Consider the following 22,390-nt stretch of genomic DNA (forward strand, 5'->3'; position numbering starts at 1 on the left):
CCTTCTTCAAACTGCAGCAAATACTTTGGCTGAAAACTTTAACGAGGATAGATGGATCTTGCAGGAAAAATATTGCGACGTTTTAACATCAGACCTGTGTCTGCAACTTTTTTTTATAGGGCACCCAATAGTTGCCTTAAGGACAACAGTTCATCATTCCTGCTCAGAATCAAGAAAGCATCAAAATCCAGGACTGGGAGAGGCAAAAAATACTCTATATTACTAAAGTAAGCTTAGTCTAAATACTAAAGCTGAGGCAGCAAAGTCAAAAGTAACAATCCAGAGTCATTTGTTTGCCATAGTTGTTTTCTGTATTTTGACTATGGTTGATACTTTTGTGCTTTGTTACAGTTTTACAGTACAAATCAGAAAAGAGTTGCAAAATAAAATAAAAAAACTATGAAGGACCGAATTATTTTCAACCCAGGTGTTAGCTAGTTGTCTAGAGACTCATCGTGAGGGCAGCACATTCTCCTTATGCATATGTGGGTTCTCCTGAACCAAATAAATAAAAAATAAAAACAATGGCTCAACAGACTTCAGGACAATGTTGAAAAAGGAGTAACACTGTTTATTAAAAGTCAGTCCAGAGGGTTTCTAAATACATGAAATACTGATACTGCACCACACAAGAAAACAAGACTTTTTTTTATCCTTCAGCCATTGCAGCTGACATATTAGAAAAATATACTATATCATATTTCACATTTTTACAGTTGGAAGGCAATTAAATCACAATATCCATAAATATCCACAAAGGTAATCATTGATCTTTTGTTTTCTTTTATCATACAAAAAAGAGCTTCATTCCAAAAGCAAAATGTTTTCATACAAAACACTGGCTTTAACATTAAAATTGACTCCATTTTGGAGTTTTTTATTTCAAGTCCCAGTTCAAAAGAGCAATACACATATTGTACTTTTAAAAAGCTTTACAAAAAGGGTTGGTCTGACACAGAAGTAGTTCCACGGCTGGAGTAGCATGGCCAAAGTATTCCAAAGCTACAAACAACCAAGCTTCATAGCAGCCCAGTGTAAAATCTTGGCACTGACACTTGCATCACAGAGACAGTGTTTGGTCTCACTATATTAAAGTAATGGCTTTGAACTCTTTCCATTACGACGTGAAGACTTGTGCGTCCAACACTGAACATGAAGCACTGGGAAGACATAAGTGACACAAGTCTTGTCAATAGAAAAGGACCAATACAGCTGGTTAAGGTGTTGCTGGATATAGGTAGTATTTGCATCTACTTCATAGTAGGTGAAATGAGAGTAAATGCCCAGTACAAAATCACCACCAGGGGGCAGTCAGCTACAAGGCAAATGGAGCAGCAGAGAAGTACCGTCTCCTCTAAAAACAGCCAAGGATACGACTAGGAACTTGAAGATTTACGGTATAAAAGCTGGATTGCTTCTGTATCTTGTAAAAAATAAAAACAACTCTACGGAGATGTAAGATCCACCAGCTGTACTCAGCGGCACCTGAGGAGCAGCTGGTTTAGCACTTTGATTAAAATTTCACATGAAACAAACACAGTTGGATTAAAGAGGAGAGCAAATAACACAATGAGAAGATACAACAGAGGATGGAGGAAAAGAAGTCAAGTGACAGGACACAGCCTTAAGGTAGGTCATGTTCTCGTTGTAGTAAACAGTCACTGCTTCAGGTGAAGTTGTATTTATGTACATTTTTATAATTTATATTAATTATCATAACCTTAAATCAAAGCTTTGGTTTGCTAGACATTGTTCATACCAAGACATAATGATGGTGCATAACTTTTTTGTCAGTATGAGCCAAAATCCAGGATCAATCTCATTTTATCTTTTCAGGGTCAAAGATTATATGAAGCTTGATTTCCTACCAAAAGGGAAGCAGGAAGACTTTATATTTTTTTCAGAAGTGACTGGAAGAAGACATAGTTGATGTGACTCTTCAAACTAAGGGGCATCAAACTCATTTTTATTTTGGGCCATATCAAGATCACAAATGTTTCTGCATTCCATAAGTACTTGTTAAACTTAAATAATATTTTTGTCTTTTCACATTGACCAGCTACTTTCATATTTCACGATTGATTATTATTATTATGATTTTTTTTTTTTTTTGCAATGAATATTAGGGATTTGGGATAGTAATTTAAAAATATCTGCAAGGAATTTTGTACCATATGATGTCAAATGTGATTTTGATTCTTACTCGCAATTATGAAATATAACGTGACATGTAGTAAAGCTGAGGCAGCAATTCAAAAGTAAGAAATACTGCCACCTGCAGGCGGGAGTTAGTATCACTTGAACCCAATGTTTTTGAACATTTTTGTGTAAAATTTGCAATAAACTCAGAGTTATCCATTAGCACAAACAATTGAGGGGGTCCGCTAATTTTGGATACATTTTTGTGGAAAAACTGGACTGATTTATGTAATTTGGAGTCAAGAAAGCCACATAAAAAAGCTATGGTAGACTGGATTTGGCCTTGAGTTCGACTAAACAAATTGTCAGCTGCGACACTGCACTTTTTTACCCAGATTTATAGAAAAAACATTAGCCTCCAGCTTGCATGATTCAATAAGGCATATGTGGTGTAATATTCATCACAGGTTGCAACAGCTCCCTATTCATTCAATATTATATACATGCTAACAAACATGCCTCTGTGCGTGGGCTTAAATCCATACTGAGGGTTTGCCCTCTCCTGATTTGCTGCTGCTGCTGTTGCTGCTACTGCCTCCTCCACTGCTGCCCCCCTTGCCATGCTTAACTCTGTGTTTGCGCTCTTTCTGAGGTTGAAGCTGGGGCTGCGGTTGGGCTTGGATGATGTTGCTCTGTGGCTTGTCATCCTGGTTGTCTCCTAGATGCTCCTCCGCCCGGTGCTGCTGACTGTAGGCTTGGATGGCTGCTTCCAGTTGCTCGTGAGCCTGCTGGATCATGTCTTTGTTGAGAGCCACACGGGCTTCTCCTCCAGTGGGAAAATTGTCCTCATTGCTGCCAAACTGCTGCTGCTCCTCCTGGGCAATGTTTGCCCTGTTCTGCTTACATGCCATCTTAGCATTGCTAAGGTCTGTGTACGGCATCTGTTCTGGCTTTACAACAATGTTGTACCCCGGTGGAGCTGATGGGGTGTTCCATGAGAATGGGTACCCAACATAATCTGCAGCACCATCTCCACCTACGCCACCCTCAGAGCCAGCCTCGGGAGCTGTTCCTCCAACAGAGCCCTCGCCACCGCCATTAGTGCCCAGTAAGCCCAGTTGATACTCATCGTCCTGAGGTGGGCTTCGCCGGCGCCGCAGAATGTCACAGATAGAACCGATGCCCAAATGGAGCATTTCCCAGACATTGAGAGAGAGGCAGAGGACAGTGACACCATACATGATTCGGAGGAAAATGGTTTTCTCCGTAGGACGCGACACAAAGCAGTCCACACTGTGTGGGCAAGGTTTTCCCGAGCATACAAAAATCGGTTTCACACGGAAACCGTACAGCAAATACTGGCCTGCAAGGAAGCTCGCCTCCAGCACTGTTCGAGTTACCAGCTGCAAAACATAGACCCGCATCAGGCCCTCATCTCGGATGCGCTTACGCCCATCATGGCGGATTTTAGGTCTGGGTGTTGGCTGCAGTGGATCTCGAGGCCTTTTCGGTGGCTCAATCTCTGGCACCTCATAGATCATAGGATCATCCTCTTGATCCTCCTCAGTCTCCTCTATGCCTCTGTGCTGACGGGCTCCAAAGCAAATTTTCCTGGGTTTTCTGTGGGTGTAACCCCCTCCTGCTGCTCTGATGCCAGCAGATCCAACGTTTCCTTTTGCTTCATCCAATCGTGCAATCTTATTGACAGCATACCCCATGTACATAAGAGAAGGCATCGCCACCAAAATGATCTGGAACACCCAGAAACGGACATGAGATAATGGGGCAAAGGCGTCATAGCATACGTTCTCACAGCCTGGCTGGCCCGAGTTGCACACAAACTTGCTCTGCTCGTCGTAGTAGATGGACTCTCCCCCAACGGCAGTGAGGACAATGCGGAAGACGATGAGCACGGTGAGCCACAGCTTCCCCACGAAGGTGGAGTGGTTGTGGATCTCCTCCAGCAGCCGTGTGAGGAAGCTCCAGCTCATGGTGTCACTGGACAGTGGGGCAGACAGTGTCCCTCTCTCACTTGCTCACAGACTCTGCAAAATGATGGGACGGGAAGAGAGAAACAAGGTTATACAGGGTAAGTTCAAAGTAAAAGCAAAGATTTAGCGAAATATCTCCAGTAAGACTTTAATCTTAGTGGAAACAGTATTAGTTTTGCAAGTTCAGCAGGAAGATGTGAAAGGGAGTGACACAATAATTACATTAATTAAAATTAACGTTTCTCTCTGAGCTCAGAAAAATCAATGCATCCTTAATTTCCTCTATTGCTCCTTGCAACTCAGATACATGGAGCTCTCTGTCACAAAGAGGTAGCTGTCAAGTTGGGACTTTTTAGGGAATTAGAAGCCCAAACAGACTGGAAAGAGGATATCGGTATTAAAAAATACCATCAAGCAGTACTGAGAAGGCAGGAAAATAATCCAAATAGGGAATTTGCTATCATCAAGTGCATGCGCATATATGTGCACGCACATACACTTCATTTTATTTCACAGGCTATCTCTTTCAGAAGAAATAAATCCTCTTAGTGCAGCTGTCTTCTGTGTGAGGTGGAGTTTTTAGAATTGTGCTAACTTCCCAGAGCTGACTTGCCTGGCTTGCTCCGGTTGAGACATAACTTGCATTGTTCTTACAGTGTCTATTTGCAGTTTCTGAGGAGGGGATGGGGCATGTTGTCTATCTAGGTTAGTTCTGGGCTCCAGGCTGTCCATGTACACCAGCAGAATCAGCAGGTGGTACGCCACAAACCATTGGAGCAGGATTTCAGACAGCAGACCCACATTAGCTCAGGCAGTGGAGCTGAACCCAAACGCGGCTGTCCCTCAGGGCAGCTTTGGGGATGAAAATGACACCTCTAGAGAACTTTCCTCCTCATGAAGGCGCAATAATACACGGCTTATTGTCAGCTTGACTGAAAAGAAAATCCAGCCATGAATACTAGCTTAGGTCAGGGTTTAAAGGCCTTCCGGTGTCGGGATCCTTACCAAGCTGGTTTTGAGCTTAGAGCTGCAGGAAAACTGTGAAACCTCACTGAAGCAGAGAAGACACAGCTTCCAGTCCTCTGTTTTGTGTCTCCAAGGCTGAGAGGGTGGGAATGTTCTGAAGGGGGCTTGTGATAAAACATGAATCGAGTAATGATCACTGTGACCATATACGGACATGCCTGAGACGCAGGAGACAGATGTCAGGAATATTTTTAGGTATGCTCACTGGAAATGTGAGTTCAAAACAGACAAAAACAACGGCTGCTTTTCCGTCACAGTGTAAACTCTGAGCATCTACGATCCAGTAAACAGTGAAAAGACCAAAGCAGAATGAGATGTCCCCCACCGGGAGTCCTAACATTTCTGAGCTCTGTCCCTTTAACTTTCCTGCATTACATCACTGTATTTCTCCACTTTCTGACTCTCCAGGACTCTCCTGGATTTATGACTCTCCTAAGTCATAAATCCAGACTTACTCACAGAAACACAGGCAGCTGCAAAGGTTAAACTGATTCACCATTATCTCAGTTTTGTATTTTATATTCTTTTACGGGAACAATTCAATATCCGGGATGTAATAGCTTTTTTGTTTTACTCATAATGTGGTCTTTTGACAATGACAAAACACCATTTCCCAATAAGGATTGTTCATATATGTTTCTCTTGTGATTTAATGATTAGGAATGAATTTTTCAAATCTCAACCTCTGATATATAAATACATATATCAGATGTTCAGATATTTCTAGATAATTTTGAGAAAATGTTGAGGAAAGTTTTAATATTTAAGAAAATTTCCTTTACTTAAAAATTTTGAACAGCATGGATGCATGCATTATAAGATTACTTTAAGCCACAATAAAAAGTCTATTTTTACACAGTTTTTGTGAACATCTGGTTTAAGCAATATGCTTAAGTTATATGTTTGTGATATTGACAACAAAAAAAATCTTTGCCACACCTCTTTTGTTGTGCAGTGAAAAGTCACTAATCAATACAATGTTGGCTTTTTAAAGTAAAAGCGAGCAATATCCGGTTAGATAACCTGCAACTGTAGAACTTTGATTTAAATGTTTGCTCATTTACTAAAGTAAGTGTTCCCCTCTTCTCAAATGTTTGGAAAATGCCCAATTTAGGGAAATCCATTTGCCTTGTCAGGTTACGCAGTCTTCATTTATGATCTTTCTGTATTTTCTGAACATTTCTGAAAAAGTCATAAAAAATGTCCATTCTTGTTCAGTTTTGAGGTGTGCAAAAAATGGTCCAGGTCCACTTTGACCATGAGAAACGATCACCCCCTGTCTCACATCTGACTGCGTTTATTACTCCTAATACTTCAACTACATTTGGCCAAGCCTTTTGCCTTCTCATCCAATTTATGTCTGCAGGAGCTAGTGGGGCAGTTGGGGGTAAGAAGCTGACTCTACGCATTAAGTTACCAGGGTGAGTCAGCCTCCTGAAGAGCCCCACACAGACACAAGAGGCGGACGTTTTATTTTTTTTACTTTGCTTTAAAAAAACAAACTTCAAAGTAGCAATGTGGTTGCCACAGAAGAAAACATTAAAAAACAAACCTTTAAAAACTCCTTCAGTTTTTTTTTCCTTACTAATTGTCTTTGAAAGAGAGTCACAGTCAATGTTACAGGCAATATTTCTAAGCTCACAAGGCTTATTGCCCTACTGGAACTGCATAAGGTGAACCCGAGGGATGAAATCATCAACATCTCGCGGATTAATTTAAGCAGACAACACCCCAGTTACAGTCGGCATCACTTCGGGAATCCCCTCAGTTCCTGGCTCCCATCCCTCAGGACCTACGGAGATTTTCTGCCAGATGTAGTTTACAGACAGACTCCCAGATGGGCCGACACATTTACACACTCACGCTCGCACGTGCAGGAGCCTCCGAAAGCATGAGGAGTAAAGCGACAGGGTCTCTGCATGTATGAGCTGAATGACTACACAGAGAGCCGCTCGAAGGTTAGTCGAGGTATTCCTGATTCACTGCAGTGAGTCAACATGAAGACATGAGGCTGCAGACGCAGGGCCACGGGCGAACCGAGGAACACCGAGACTCAGCCCAAGGCAAGCAAAGATGGCTGGCGGGAAAGTTTGTGAAGATTAACTTGGACTTGTGTTGTTAGTGCTTGCATTATCATGGTGGTGCTGTGCTGTAACATACAATGTGTCTGGTGGTAAATTTGTCCTGTCAAAGTTCAAAAGTACCATCAGTTTCCTTACTGTGGGTTAATAAAATTTAGGTGGTGTTTCAATTATAAAGCATTACATTGTAGCAGGAGGTCCTTTGGGAAAAGTCTTAGAGACGAAGTCTTGAGGCATTACTTTTTATTTCTCTGCCTTCCAATGAACAAAATATTCACATTTGTACTTGTACAATTATGAATTTAGTTTTATTTTGCTGTGATATTGTGATAACAATAAAAAGTGACGGTAAGAGGTATTTATTACTTCTCTTTTGTTCAACTGTATGGCAGTGACCACATAACACAGAAACACAAATACTGGTGTTGAAAAACATATCCAGCAAAAGCAGAGTGATTTCTAAGACCAATTTTCACAGAATAACTGGGTATTCTGCTGCGTTACCCGGTCTTTTTCGTTCTCAGAACAGTTGAATTCAAACAGAGATTAAAAGACAAACATGTCAACTCAACTTACAAAGTAAATGCCTTCTAAAGACAATTGCACAGAACTTTTTCTCAGGGTATTAAAGTTGAGTGAATGGGCGATCTAAGCTATTACACTTGTACATGCTTTAAAGGTGACCTGTAATGCTTCCTTGAACATGCTAGGATACGTCTATGGGGCTATACAAAACATGTTCATGACATTTATTTTGTGCAAAATTATTCTTTAAAAACGAGACTTTAGTCTGGTCAGTTATGAGCTGTTGCTGACCAAGTCAACGATTACTCTCACACATAGAAATGACTGCAAACAGAGGCACAATTATACAGCTGTACATCTTTGAAAAGCAGAAGTCGAGCTTCCTGCACAACCAACAAGAATGCAGCAAGTGGTTTTTGAACAGTAAGTCAACTACAAGATACTAATCTTTTCCAGCAGCCATTGTACAGAGTATACAGTGGTAAATCCAGATGACGAGCTCGGGTTGCTGTACCTGTCGGTTGTAAAAATGGGGAATTTTCCAGACATCAAGAAATATGAACTTACAGCCAAAACTGGCTGAGTGTTTTTTAATGCATCTGCTTGGATCTCCAGAAGAATAAAAACACACAAGTAATGAATTTTGCATAATATGTTCTCCTTTAAATTTAGACCTTAAGTTTCTAACAAATTCATTTTTTAAAATTTGATATCTAAAATCCTTTGGAGCAAAGTTAAAAGATGGCACCTTCTCAATAAATGCAATCCTGAATCTAAATCAGGGCTATGTCTATGTTTAAGTTGTAACATCATTAAACTTCTACTGTATATCCATTATGAATTCAGTCTAGAATATCAAAATATTTTATACATGATAAATATTTATACTTATTATTTATCTTGCATGCCATAAGTATACAAATAATGCCTAAAGATTCAAAATCAAGGTCATATGAGAGCGCAAGAAATCTGAGTAAAGGTAAACTGATTATGATTTAAATATATAAAGTATAAAGATCTGAAGTGCTTTTAGAAGATGATATAGAAGTTTATGAAACACTGATTTGAGGGTGTAATGGAATAATGTGTTAATCTTTAAATTTTTAAAGAAATCCCAGATAAAAGGTGCTTATTAGCCAAACTGCACGTCATTATAATTCATGTAAACACAAACCTGCTTTCCTTTGATATGTGATTTTCTGTGTAGCACATGCACAAATGTAATTACATCCTCATTCATAATAATACATAGTGGAGGCCAAAGGCAATTTGAAATCTAAATGCACTGGAATGTAAAGAAAGTGGCTCTAATGACGGCTGACATGGCTGATGGGTTTATTAGCCGCTGCTTTGGCTGTAATCTAGCCAACCATACTAACGTGTATATTTAGAGCTTTATTAATCAAAATTAAGTACCTCTCAACAATGTTATTATACATAACTCCAGGGATTATTTTTAGTGTTATTGAAATCCTGATTATTTCCTATGATTAAAAGTAATTGCAAATATCTGTCTTTTTGTTTTCTCACGTTGTTCTTTTTCTCAGATAAAGTTGGAAACTATTTGCGTGAACGACTCTTTAATCTGCTTCATCATCAGGATAATGAGCGGTTAGATTTATTTGTAGCAGTTATAACAACAAGATCATAAAATGGATGTGATCAGTTCCATCTTCAGTCAATATTGATTCAGCTTCTTCAACCAACCTGCCTTTTAAAACACTTCTCATTTTATCGTTCCGTTTTATTTGACTGACTTTTTTTGCTTAATAGCTTTTATCGACATCTTGAAGAAGAAAGACGATTGAAATTTGCTAGAATGTCATGGATTTTCTTTTGTTTTTATCAATTAATCACATTTCTGGACACATCCACTTAATAAATTAGCTTTAAATTTAGCCAGCAAAGACTCATCAGGAAGACAAATAAATCTATGAAAGGTCAGATAAAAGTTGTCATTTGCAAGTTCAATTAAAAACTTTCTTTATCAAATCAAAACTTTTAACTATCCAGTAATAACAAACAGTTATGGAAATTTCTCTTTAAACCATTACTCAGTGTGGAAACTATTCTGTTATAAAACTGGTAGAAATTGTGATTCTGTGAGCAAAAAGCCAAATAAGAAAGCTCCAGTTGTGGTGGTTTATCTTACCAAATCCATAAAAGAGAGAAAACTTTACTTACTTTTTGTTTATTTGTTTGTTTGAGATGAGCAAATTTCAGTCAAAAGAAAAAACGTAACTCTGCACTTTAAAGTAAGAAGCCGAGTCGATTGTTTTTCTCCTGTCAGTGAACAAAGTTCCTTCATAAGAAGAAAGAAAGGATTCATTAAAACAATAATACTCAACAGAAATAGAGAAAAGTCCAGCTCATACTGAAGAATATAAAGAAAAACAATGAATAAATTGCTCTCATGTCGTAAAATAACATTTTGAGGCGAAGTGCGGGGGATACTTTATAAGCTTGCATTCTAAAACATTTTAAAAATATTTCACTTTCAACATTTACAAGAAACTGGAAGTTCATGCTTTCTCTTCACTGAATTAAATAAAATATCAAAGTTGAAGAAGTGATAACTGCGCCGTGGCGTCTCTGTTCTGCCGCCAGCTTCACTGATGCCTCTGCGCTCCCACCTTGTCCTCTGCAGACAGCACACACCAAACTAATCTGCTCACACAGGAGCTGGCCAAACATCTGTCCATTATAAGCCCCTGGATCATCATTAATGGGTAAAAATGGTTTTGGTGGTAAGAAACAGATGTGAGTAGAAATAGCCGGTATAAAAAGTTCTTTCTTTAGACATGCAGATGAATAGAAAAAAAAATACATAGCTCATCTTAAAATGGGATTCTAATCAGCTTTTTCTGGTTGTCTCTTTTCTTTATGAAGAGCAACTTTGTTCAGGAGAGTTCTTGAAGTGATTAAAGCCGTGCATGCCAAGAGAAGCTCTGCACCACAAAAGGTTATCAAAGCATAACGAAGCGTGGTGCATGCACCGACATGCATAGCCAGATCTGTACATGTAAAATGTAAATAAGTTCCAAAGAGATGAGCTGACTGTGCTCCCTGATTTGGGCCTCTAACTCTTGACACATGCTGCAGAAAACAAAAAGGAAGTAACACAAAAAATTTAAAGAGTAATGGAGCGTAAATCCTAAGTAAGGACGGAAGTTTTGTTCTTAGTGAGCATGTTTTTATCTCTCTATGCATGAGGAAATAGAAAGAAAATTCCTCATTAATGGTGACCGAAGGGGAGGACTACAACTGTAAACAGGTTCCATATGTCAGAGGAAGAGTCTGAGGCAGGACTCTCTCTGTGCACATCTGTGCCTTTTTTTGATAAAAAAAAAAAGTACCTCAGAATATTCTTGGTAAGGATAAGTGCAAAGTACCCTAAAGATCACAAATTCACAATGTTTATATCCAAAAGCTGCAGTTAGATGAAGAAGTAGAAGTGACAAAGCAGCGTACTCACTCCTCTCCTCTCCCAGGTGCCAGATCCGGTGTCCTTCCTGAATGTGAGACCCCCCCCATCTCTGTCTTCTCAGCTCCGATCCTCTTTACATACTTGTATCCTCAGCTGACATCTATTAGCTCTGACCTAAAACCAACATCGGCATCTCGGCGACAAAGACAAACTGAAAACACAACGCAGAGAAGCTCGGCGGTGATTCTCTTATGGAGAGCCTCAGTGTGTGCTTAACCAAGTGTGAGCGATTTTTTTTTTTCTTCTGAAAGGGAGAGAGGGAGGCAGAGCATCTTGCCTCCCTCCCTATGGTACTCACAATGTCCACACTTACACCCCTCATCCCCTGCAAACTGGGTCATGGTTGGGGGTGGTGATGGTGATGAAGAGGTGGTGGTGGAGTTTTTAATACCCCCTCGGAGGGGTAAAGGGATGCGGAAGGATCCATTTCGTTTGAAGGTAAACAAAACTTAGACCTTGGGCCACCTGAGGCGAGCACGAGACAAAGATTTCAGGACGGGTCAGGATGTAATTAGAAGTTTGTACTTTTAAAACACTACTTGAGAAAATCTTAGATGCCAGCTTAAAAGAAATGTGCCTGAAGGAATATTTTCTACTTAAAAGAAATTCAATGAAAAGACCTTTGGTGTAATTGTAAAGCAAGGACGTTTCTGAGAAGATTTTTACTTCTCAGAAGAAAAGAAAATGCCATAAAGTGAGAGCTGCATCTATGCAACCTTGCAAGTGAAAAGGGAGATAGAAAGAAGACTGGAAGTTTTGGGCGGCATTTTGGGAATGCAGCTTTAGACCTTGTGCAAAGTGGTCATAGAAATGATCATTTAAACCCTTTGAAAATCATTCACTACAAATTCAAACACTATTTAAAACTGGACATGTCTTGCAAGAGATCTTGGAAGCGGTTGGGCAATAAAGACGGTTATATCTAACTGTTCTTTTAGCCAGAAGATTTCCTAATGTTGATATATTTGGCTGCACAACAGATTTCAATTTGTCATGATTTAAGTTCCCCAGTAAAAACCTTTGAGTTAGAAAGTATTATGTAAAAGGCAGTCTGGATTCCCCAAATTCAAACACTGCAAATAAGTAGAATAAAAAAGCATTTTACTCTATTAATGAATTGATCTAACATTAAGCAAGTTGTTTTTGCTGAAGAAACTCAGACATCACTCCTCAGCTCATTCTGAGGGGTCCAAAGTCAGACCAGAAGGGACGCCAGGGGTCTCCAGTGGGTTATGGGTAATTTTTCGATGTAAGATGTGCCAGAGATGCCCGGACCACCCGACTCATTTTGACACGTGTCCAGAATCTAGTTTTTTCTGACCATAGGAGAAGGTCAGAAGGTCAGAACTTTATAAGCTACAACATATTCAATCAGTTGAAGAATTTTCTGTCTGTCCTTCCCTGCGCATGTATCATAAAAAAAAAAAAACATTGCAGAATTCTTTTATTTTTGTTTGGATTGTCAGTATGGTGGATGCTAATTGATAAGGCCGCTTCAACGGCACTTCTAACTGGAGAGACGGTTTCTGCAGTGTTTATTTTTCATTCTGCAGTAAAAATGATCCAATTAATTCCCAAGGTTTAAATACATACTCAGTTCATTTCAATAGAAATTATTAAAACTAAAAAAATCTTGGTAAATGATGGGCTACAAAAGTGGATTAGAAACAAATTTCTAACGTTCTAATTATTTCACACTGCATTATTACGAAATAATTGCTTAATTTTGATTTATTTATATGTTCAAAGTAAAACAGAGCTGTTCCTTACTATCATGATCATTTAAAATGAAAAGGAAAGAACGTAACATATGAAGTGCTAACACTGATAGCTACCAGAAAATGTTAAGAATTTTAAATGAAAATACAAAAAACATCAGACATATTTAGTAGAACATGTTTATAACAAAAGCAACAGCCGTGCACATGCATAATCATGCAAACCTACAAACGAAACATGTCCATCTGATATCTTTCAGCTCCTCTCAGCCTCCATTCGTAGAGTGAATGCTATAAATTATCTAAAACCTTTATAAATACGCAGCATGTCACATAAAGTTTGCAGATTCTTTCATCAGTGAATCCTTTAATACGCAGCAGTCAAACGTTTTGACACAAATGTGAAACTGAAAAGTGATGAAATGTGTTTTCCGCTGTGAAGAAAAGTGAAATCCTCAGATTGTATTTGATGCGCAGAGATTCAAGAAATTTTCTTTAATGAGATCTGCTCTTAATGTTGGCAGCAAGGATAGTAATTGGCAACCAAATCATCTGCTACAAGTTCATGAACTTTGCAATTGCTGGGCATGACTGAACTCTTCTTTATGTGACTGAGAGTGTCTGACATCACACTTCATGGTATTTCCAATACTCAAACTTACTTGCAAGTAGTAAACTATAAATCACAACAGTGGGGGAAGTCTTTGCAGACTCAGCCAGCAAAGAGGGAGGGATGATTTATTTCTTGAATCTTTTGCTGACTTAATGTGAGAGAAGCTCCTGTTATGGTCACTCTGTCTTACCGAGATGCACGTAGGTTACAGCGGCGCACTTAGCAGCAGATCAAAAGAGTCTCGTTCAAATCTGAGCGAGCGATTTAAAAGATGGTTGTACAACATCAGCACTTGGTGGCCGGCCTTGCAGTAGAAACCTAATTTCTTTTATTGATTCATGAAAGAAACATGTTTGAACCTGTAGCAGCAGTAGCACGCAGTATAACTAATTAGTCCTGTGCTTTTAGTTTTTGTCCCAACAAATATCTTTTGTTACAATTTGAAATATCAAATAAATTATTCGGTGTGGTCTGTTGGATTAAGTGGTAGTTGTACTTGATAAAAGTGAGCAGTAACTTTTGCACAATGGGATGGAAACGCCTGAGCTGCAGCCAAATATTACAGGCTGAGCTGAAAACAAGAGTCTTGAGCTGTTTATAATGACTTTCAAAGTGACATTCATGGTCGTAATTAAAGTGTGTTTATTGTAATGGTTGAGGCATCTTAGAAATTTAGCGGCACTTTTTTCCCCACTTGATCATAAAAGTGGTATGTGCAAAGATATAAAGATTTTTTAATTATTTTTTTAGATTTTTTTAAATCCCTTTTTGTCATAGCAACCCCTATTTCATTTGTCTTAAGTGAGAAACAAAAGCTTTTTCCAAAGTGTGAAATTTTTTGACGAGTTTATTAAAGCCTAGACTAAGTAATTTACTAAGTTGTTTCATTGCTGTGCATTTGACCAACATTAAATGGAGAAACTTTGCTGCCCCTAGTGGTTTGGTGGGGCCATCACGCCTGAAACTTGATTTTCTTTCAATTTGTAGGTAGAAGTTTAGATTTACTGGATGTATAGGAACTAAATTATAATATGTGATCATAACATTATATCAAATATCATTATATCAAATTATGTAGTTACAACAGCATTCAGAGAGAAAATAAGCCTCTGAATCGACAGAAATAATGAAAATCAAAAAGCTAATATTGAATAAATTAATTTATTACTTAGTGGAAGTTTTTGCAAAGACTAAATGTAAGCTTCATGTTATGACAACCATTGATTAAAGTGGTAATAACATGCAATCGCGTCAATATCTTCAAAAAATTATTTCAGGATAATCTGATAAACAATACCTTACAAAAAGACAAGTGGTTAACTTTTTTGTTCATTTGTGCAATTAGTTTAATTTTGCATACATTTTAAGACAACAGAAACATGAGATAAATGCAAACCACACAGACACGTTTTATTTTTTTTTTTTTTTTTTACAATTTATATGAAAGCAAAGGCGCAACAGGTTTTCTTGCTCGGTGCTGAAAGCAGCAGGGTTCCTACATTTTAAATCCACAGCTCCTTCAGAAAATGTTTACTATTTATGAGGAAGCTATAAGTGACAGCAGATAGATGGACTGAGAAGATTGCAGCCACTAAACTCTCCTAATCCTTACAGGCTGCCTGGGAAACCAAACTAATTCAGTTAATTTCACAGAGCACTGTTCATGTAAACATCAAAGCACTTAAAAGGAGCCTGGAGGGATAAATTTGGTCAGCTTCGTATTATTTCCCCAAAATGTTTCTGCTCAGGCCATTAAAGAAATTGCGGCATTATAGAGTTTTAGACTGACAAGTGGCTATTGATTTCTACTAAGCCTGAGACAGCTGAGCCCTAATTTAATGGGACAAAGTGCATCTTTTAAGAAAATGTTGGTGTGATGTTTCGGGCTTGTCAGCACATGAAGCCTGAATTTAAATACATTTTAAAGAAGCTGTGACTAACCGGGACTAATAATTGTTCATCCAGTATTAGATTCTGCAAATAAACAAATTAATCCCAAATCAACTTCAAGTGTTTTACATTCGGACTGTCTCTGTAAACATCAGTTTCTCTTTTAAATACCAGGACTTCATCGACTCTAAATTTCCAGATTTATAAAAAAAATAGAAACTCATCTTTAAATATAATCTGAGGTATGATGAAAAATAATGTATGCATTATCTTGCATTCTGCAAGATATGGAATAACAACTATGGAGAATATTCCTTTAAGATTTTTTTTCCATTTGATCTTCATTACCAGTGATCATTACATACTTTGCAGCTTTTATTTAGCTTTTATTAGAAAAAAGGTGATAAACATGAAAACAAAAATGACTTAATCAGGAATGTATTGGTGAAAAAACCTTATCTCCTCTCACAGGTCTGTCACGGTAAATACAAGCAGCAAAATGTTTCACACAGAAAGTCACACGCAGGTGCCTCTCAATATAATTTGGAATAAATTAGAAAATACCTGAGAATTGAATTTAGAGTGACTACATTAAGTTGCAGATGAGCCGGTAGCTCTACTTTGGTGTTTGGGAAGCCCAGTTTACTTCAATAGTGGGATTCAGTTTGTCTCTCATTTCCATCTATACAACACTCCACGGTTTCTCTATGATGTTCAGGTCATTTCAGTTTTCTGCCCGATTAAGTACAGTAATATCATAACTATCGAAGCAAATATGGCTACTTTTGGCAGCGGAGATAGGTGTTAAGTTCTCCTGAGGAATGAAATCAGCATCTGAAGGGAATTTCTGATACACTGGCAATAACTTTGGACTTAATAAAACCCACTGGACCGTTAGCACTAGATGACACGGCTGCCCAAATCATCAGAGTCTGGGAATTATACTCTACACCTCAAGCAACTTGGATTTTAACCATCTAAACTCTGCAACCTTGATTTAAAAATGAAATCTTCATCTGAAAACAGGACCGTAAGAAACTGAGCAAGAACTCAATCTTTTTCTCTTTCTTTTCTGACGATTGTGCAGCTTTTATCTGTTTCCTTTGTGATTGTAGGACGTAACAAAATTTCTATTTTATTTCTAGTTTTAGATAAACGTAAAGTATGTTTTTATGATGCGTAATTCAATTATTAATCTGTAAATTGTCTGAGGATGCATTTTTCATTTTGAATTTGGAACAATTGAACATTTAGTTGGTAATAACTCACATGCTCTCTTAACAGGGACTCATTAGGTGAGAAAGACCCAAATATTGTGTGATTACATCCACCTAAGTTCTTAACTTACCTGCCCGGTTAATGTGATGGTTTTGACCACAGTTTACAAATCTGATACTTTCAACCATCTTCAGAACTGAGGAAACATTTTGGATTAGATGAAACGTCTTCAAGAAACAGGACAAGTCCACTTGTCTTCAAATGTAGCACATATTTTCACTTATAACTGGGAAATTACACGATACTCACATTTATAAATAAGTTTTTTAAATCTCAATACATTTTATTCAAAACATTTGAACTGATAATCTCTTGATTGGCAGTTGATTTACCATTAACACATGCCAATCGAGGCAGGAAGTCAGGGTACCCAGAGAGAACCCACACATGCATGTGGAGAACCTGCAACCTTGGTGTAGACAGAAATGTGGACTGGATTTGAACCCAGGATCTTTTAACTGAAAGGCAACACAGTAGCTCTGATTTATTCACCACAAACTGAAAAAGGATCGTCATTGTTTGTATTTGAGAATTGCTTGAGGAGAGAACTGTGCTTCAACAAGAGCAACAGGGGGCCCTTTATTTTCATATCCCTGCCAAAACAATTTTCATACTTGAGCAGTTTGATTTGAGTCCAAAGCCTCTCTGTGTTATTCACCTTTTCCCTTTATAGCAGAATTGTATTTTTTTTTTAAATTAGTTTGTTTTCTGCGATGGATTTTCAACTGGTGCAGGCTGAACCTCGACTCTCGGCCAATGGCTGCTGGAAATTGGCACCAGCCCCCCAAGACCCTGCAAGGATAAGCAGGTTTAAACAAAGGATGGATGAATGTTGGGTAGAAAATGGGTGTAAAGTAATGCTAAATCCTTTCCATTTTACTTTATATCCATTTTTGTAACCTGTCAAGGGACTGCAGATGCAAATTAGCTTATGGTACAGCATCAAATGGTGATTCATGTTTGAGATGTATATTTTACATTTTAAATAAAGCTTATTATGATTAATTATTACATTATCTAGTTATAGTCAGAGTATAATGATAACCTTCTGTCCGAATGTGATGTTCGATTTTATAATTATTTCCCCTCTATGCTAACATTTGCACTTGTGAGGTTTGTTTCTCTCCACAGGCAGGGCAAAAATTCAGGTTTTTATTAATTATTTGGAAGGATAAATGAATATAATAAAAGTTTTAAATGATAAAAAAAAATGAAGATCTGAAGCTCCTCCTGAATCTAAAGTCAGAGTAAAAGTCAATTTTTTAAAGAGCTTTAAAACGTCCTAAGGTCTGCATTGTTTTTATATAAAGTAACAGCTGCAGAATGAATAACACACAAATTTTTAACACACAAGATTTTAAAAGTACTATCAACAAAAATTCAATAAATACATTTATGGGAACATCCGCCAGCCATTTTATTATGTACACTTGATTAATTGCTTGCAAGCACAAATAGTAAATCAGCCAACTAGAAGGTACGTTTAGGCATTTAGAAGTGAAAACCATATCCTGAAATTCAAAATAAGCATCAGAACGGGGAAAAAAGAGGGATTTTAAATGAAATTGACCATGCAAGAGTACTTTTTGAAAATGCAGAACTCCTGGGATTGTCTAACATCTCAGATATTTAGAGAGAATAAACTAAACAAGAAAAAAAATGAAAATCCGTTCAATGGCGATTGTATGGATATCTGATTTGAGAGGATGGAAAGGTAACAGTATCTAAAAAAAAAAAAAAACATTAGCAGAAGATGACACCAGGTACCACTTCTGTCAGCTCAGAAAAACTGAGGCTACACATTTCACCAACATGGGACAATATGAGATTTTAAAAAATGTAAAATCATGTTTTGGAAAGAGAACATTTCTGAGGAATGTGTGTGACTTCTTGCTAAATCTGCACCACAAATATTTAAGGCAGCTCTGATGGGGAAAAAAAGGTTTCAAGCTGGTAACAGCAAAACCTACTTGATAATAACTGATTGTTTTTATAGCAATTACTGATTGCCCTTCTTTTGTTTTGTACAATCTCTTGACTCCATGGACTTTACATTCAAATCCCCTTTGATTACCTTTTGTAGAGAAAAGTTGGATAAATAAATAGGGAATTGTTTGATTAATGGGCGTGGAGGGTAATGAAAGTAGTACATATAAATAAATAAATCATATAATGTTTTCTCCAATCAGTTTATGGTCCCAAATTTGAATACAGTCATTTATCAGGTTTAATTACAGTCGTTATTACCCTGAAAGCTATGATAATTTTGTTTGTTAAATGTTTACTTACTTCGTTTATATATTTGCTTTGTAACTTCAATTATACGAAAAGTGATTTACGCTTCTTGAAAGTCCAGTGGCTGATTAGCGTATTCCCATGATTAAAATCCTTTATTTCAGAAGTAACTGGAAATGGGCAGACCTTGATTATGTTTGTGTGCAACACAGAGCCGTTTAATAAACAGCGGGTAAGTGGAGACTCCATGCACATGTTCATTATCATACTCAAACATGTGGCTTGGGCATGCAGGGGCCCAGAAGAGAGCAAACATTTGGCCTGTTAAATATTTGTAGTTCAGAGGAAAGTTGCTTTCATTACTCAGGCAATCTGTTTGGGTCATATTACAGATAAAGCTTGCAGCTCGCTGGATGGGTATTCTGTTTTTTTTTTTTTTTTTTGCATCTCGCATATGATCATTATGAGTTCACACTTCCTGCCACATTTTCTCATAAAAAGGTCTCGTTTAAGCTTTAGATTAGATTCTCATCTGCAATTAGTATGGAGGAGACAAGAGATGTGAGGTGAATGGAAATGTGTGTAACTCTGTGCAGAGCCGGTCTGGGATCATACACAGAAACACACACACACACACGCATACATGCACGTGGAAACAATCCCCTAAGGCTGTCTCTCACCTGCAAGCTCAGACTCATTAGAGTGGGATGGAGGAGGGAGAGGAGGGTGAAGGAGCTGAAGGATGAAGAGGTAAAACAACAGGAACTTTCAGCCTGAATGAAGACGAGTACACGCAATCGATCAAATTAGCAGGAGCTACAATCCATGTCCTGTTAACCAAGCTGCTGGCTAATATAACTTTATTGTTGTTCTGTAAATAAATTTGTATTTGCATATCTGTGCGTGAGTCAGGCTGAGTGACTCCGAGTTAGATGTTTCTTGTTTCCTCAGGCATAGATGGAGTGTGTGTGTGTTTGCCGTTGGTGACAGCTTTAGAGGGCTGAGGGAATATCTGGGTGCATATGTGTGTGTTTGCGGTCCTACTGTACTCGTGTGTTTTTCTTATCCACTTATTTACGTTCTCCAGGGAAGTGGCCAGTCTTTCGTTGCGGCGCGTGTTCACTTGTTTGACGGATCTGTTCCTGAGGCGACTGCTGCTGCTAAATATCGCACACCTGGATGAGCAACGCCCGCCGCCTGCCTCATCCGCCGTCTTCCGAGACCCCATTACCTCACTAATAATATCCAACAAATCACACAACACTTTCACCTTGATGAGTCTTCATCACTGAGCCTGGATTGAGGATGACTTCATTTACTGCAGCAAACTTTTAATGCATCAGGAGCAGAAAGATGCAGGATCAAATATGTCATATATTACAAGGGTGCTTTTCAAAATAACAAAACTAAAAAGGACTTGAGAAATGGGACATTAGATCCCATTTCTTTTTCCTGAAAGTATGCGTATAAATAGCAAATTAATTAATTCCGTGTGCATTTCATCAGGAACCAAAATTAAAAAGTGCATGCCTCTCAGATTTTTTTTGTTTTTGTTGTTTCATCACACTTAAATGCTGCAGAACAAACAGACTTTACTACTAGATCAAAGTAACCAGCCAAATAAAAAATAATCAAAAGATGATTTAACTTATTAATGTGAAAAAACTGCCACTCAATATTTAATCATCACTGAACTGTAATTGACAAAATGTTTGAAAGAAGTTGTCGCCAAACCGGATTTTAGTGGACATCGACAGACTGCTATTTCACAGTAGATGGAAAACAATGACCAAAGATTAAGAAGCTGTTCAGTTTTCATGACAGAGCTGAAGGCAGCAGCTGCTGCTGAAACTGGAAGGTGATCAATCGTTTGGAGAGAAAGGAGAGGTCTCAAGAAAACTGAATCAGAATGAAGATCATCTCCAAGTTATCCTTCAAGATTGGGATTTTTTAACTGAAGAAAGGAGAAAATGCCATTTTTGCTTCAGATTCTTCATCTGAAATTGATGAAGTTTTATTACAGGACTTGTAAGCTGTGTGTTAAACACACCTAAAGTCTCTTTTCAACCAAAGAAGATGGACAGAAGTGAAAATATCTAATCTACATAATGCTTTGTGAATATCACTCCATGCGCAGTAAAATATGTTTTGGTTTCATCCTGTTATGAACACACTAGATAATATCTTCGTATGAGGAGAGGAAAAATTTATACACTAATTGCAGAACAATCATGGCACAAAAGTAAACAGCTGGCAAGTAAACAGAAATGCAAAACAATACAAAATTAACAAATAAAGGAGGTGTTTATAATATCATGTTCTTATTAAAGCTAAAAAAAATCTGTTGCTTGGAGTATTTTGACAAATTATTTCTTTTAGTTGTAGGAAAATAAAACTATAACAAATAAAAGAAGAAACAGGATCACAAAAATTATGTAAATCTATTTTTTTATTTAGTTATGGAGAGTGACTCAATCTGCAGGTCCTGAATGGTTTCCAGTCCTTATTTTAAAAAAAATCTGAAAATGCTATGCATACACAACAACTCTTATGATACTTGTAAGTGAACAACTTAGTGGAAAGTGCTTTGAAGGACCTGGGCAAAGTCAAACAACTGCATTAGGCCCATTTCCCTCTACATCAGAGCTTTGCACCTTGTTCATTGCTGAGATATTCAACCACCATTAAAACTCTTTCATGGTCACATGTGAACATTAACAGCAAAGAGATGTTTATCTTTGTAATATCCAAGCGATCGGAATAAATTTATGCTTTTGGTTTAAAAAAATAGAGAATGTAATCTCTTTTCTAAGTATGCTTACAATATTTTAGTCATTCTATTTGATGCTAAAACTTTACTTAAGAATTAAATGTAGAATGTATTTTTCTTACAGCTTATTAAAAAATATTCCCAATTATTTTATCCTTATTTTCCTGTCTTGATGTGGTGGTTTATGCATCTCTTCTTCTGCAGCTTTGAAACTAGTTTAAAATTTGACCTTCTCCCTGCTTGCACCTAAATTCCATATGAAACATGTTACATAAATATGTCAAGGACACACCATGTCAGCATTCTGGAGGTTTGTGCATTTTGATATACTAATCAGCGATAACAAGGTGAATTTCAAATGAATCTGGTTGCATGCAAAACAAAGTACAATGACAGCAGTTCCTCACATGGCTGCATCCCTGACAGCTGCTTTAATTTATCTGCTATAAACAGTGATGTAAGTAAGGCTGGGTTGACATGCATAGGTCCCACTGCATTAGTAAAGGACTTCGGTAGCCTATTTATGCAGCTGGATTTGCATTGAGTGCATTGATGCGAACGATTTAAATGGCATCAGTCCTGCTATTAAAGCAAAGCAAAATTGTCAGACAAACAGGGAGAAGCGGCTCGCGTCCTC

General features: G+C 37.8%; 1 protein-coding gene across 2 annotated transcripts in view; it reads right to left on the bottom strand.

Moving 5' to 3' along the window:
• Window positions 1-550: 550 nt before the first annotated feature.
• The window catches only part of gjc1 (gap junction protein gamma 1), a 41,749-nt gene continuing 19,909 nt past the window's right edge, over window positions 551-22,390 (bottom strand). Inside the window, exons 1-2 of one of the 2 annotated variants that reach the window (XM_055051725.1) lie at window positions 11,238-11,385; window positions 551-4,184 (exon numbers count right to left, since the gene is read on the bottom strand). In XM_055051725.1, the coding sequence (XP_054907700.1) occupies window positions 2,673-4,130 (1,458 nt within the window). In that variant the 5' untranslated portion in view covers window positions 4,131-4,184; window positions 11,238-11,385 and the 3' untranslated portion in view covers window positions 551-2,672. Of the gene's footprint in view, window positions 4,185-11,237; window positions 11,386-22,390 lie in introns of those variants that run through there. The other variant, XM_055051724.1, reaches the window with a different exon arrangement.

Source organism: Poeciliopsis prolifica, unplaced genomic scaffold (genome assembly GCF_027474105.1).
Source record: "Poeciliopsis prolifica strain line A6 unplaced genomic scaffold, Auburn_PproV2 SCAFFOLD034, whole genome shotgun sequence".
NCBI classification, from domain to species: domain Eukaryota; kingdom Metazoa; phylum Chordata; class Actinopteri; order Cyprinodontiformes; family Poeciliidae; genus Poeciliopsis; species Poeciliopsis prolifica.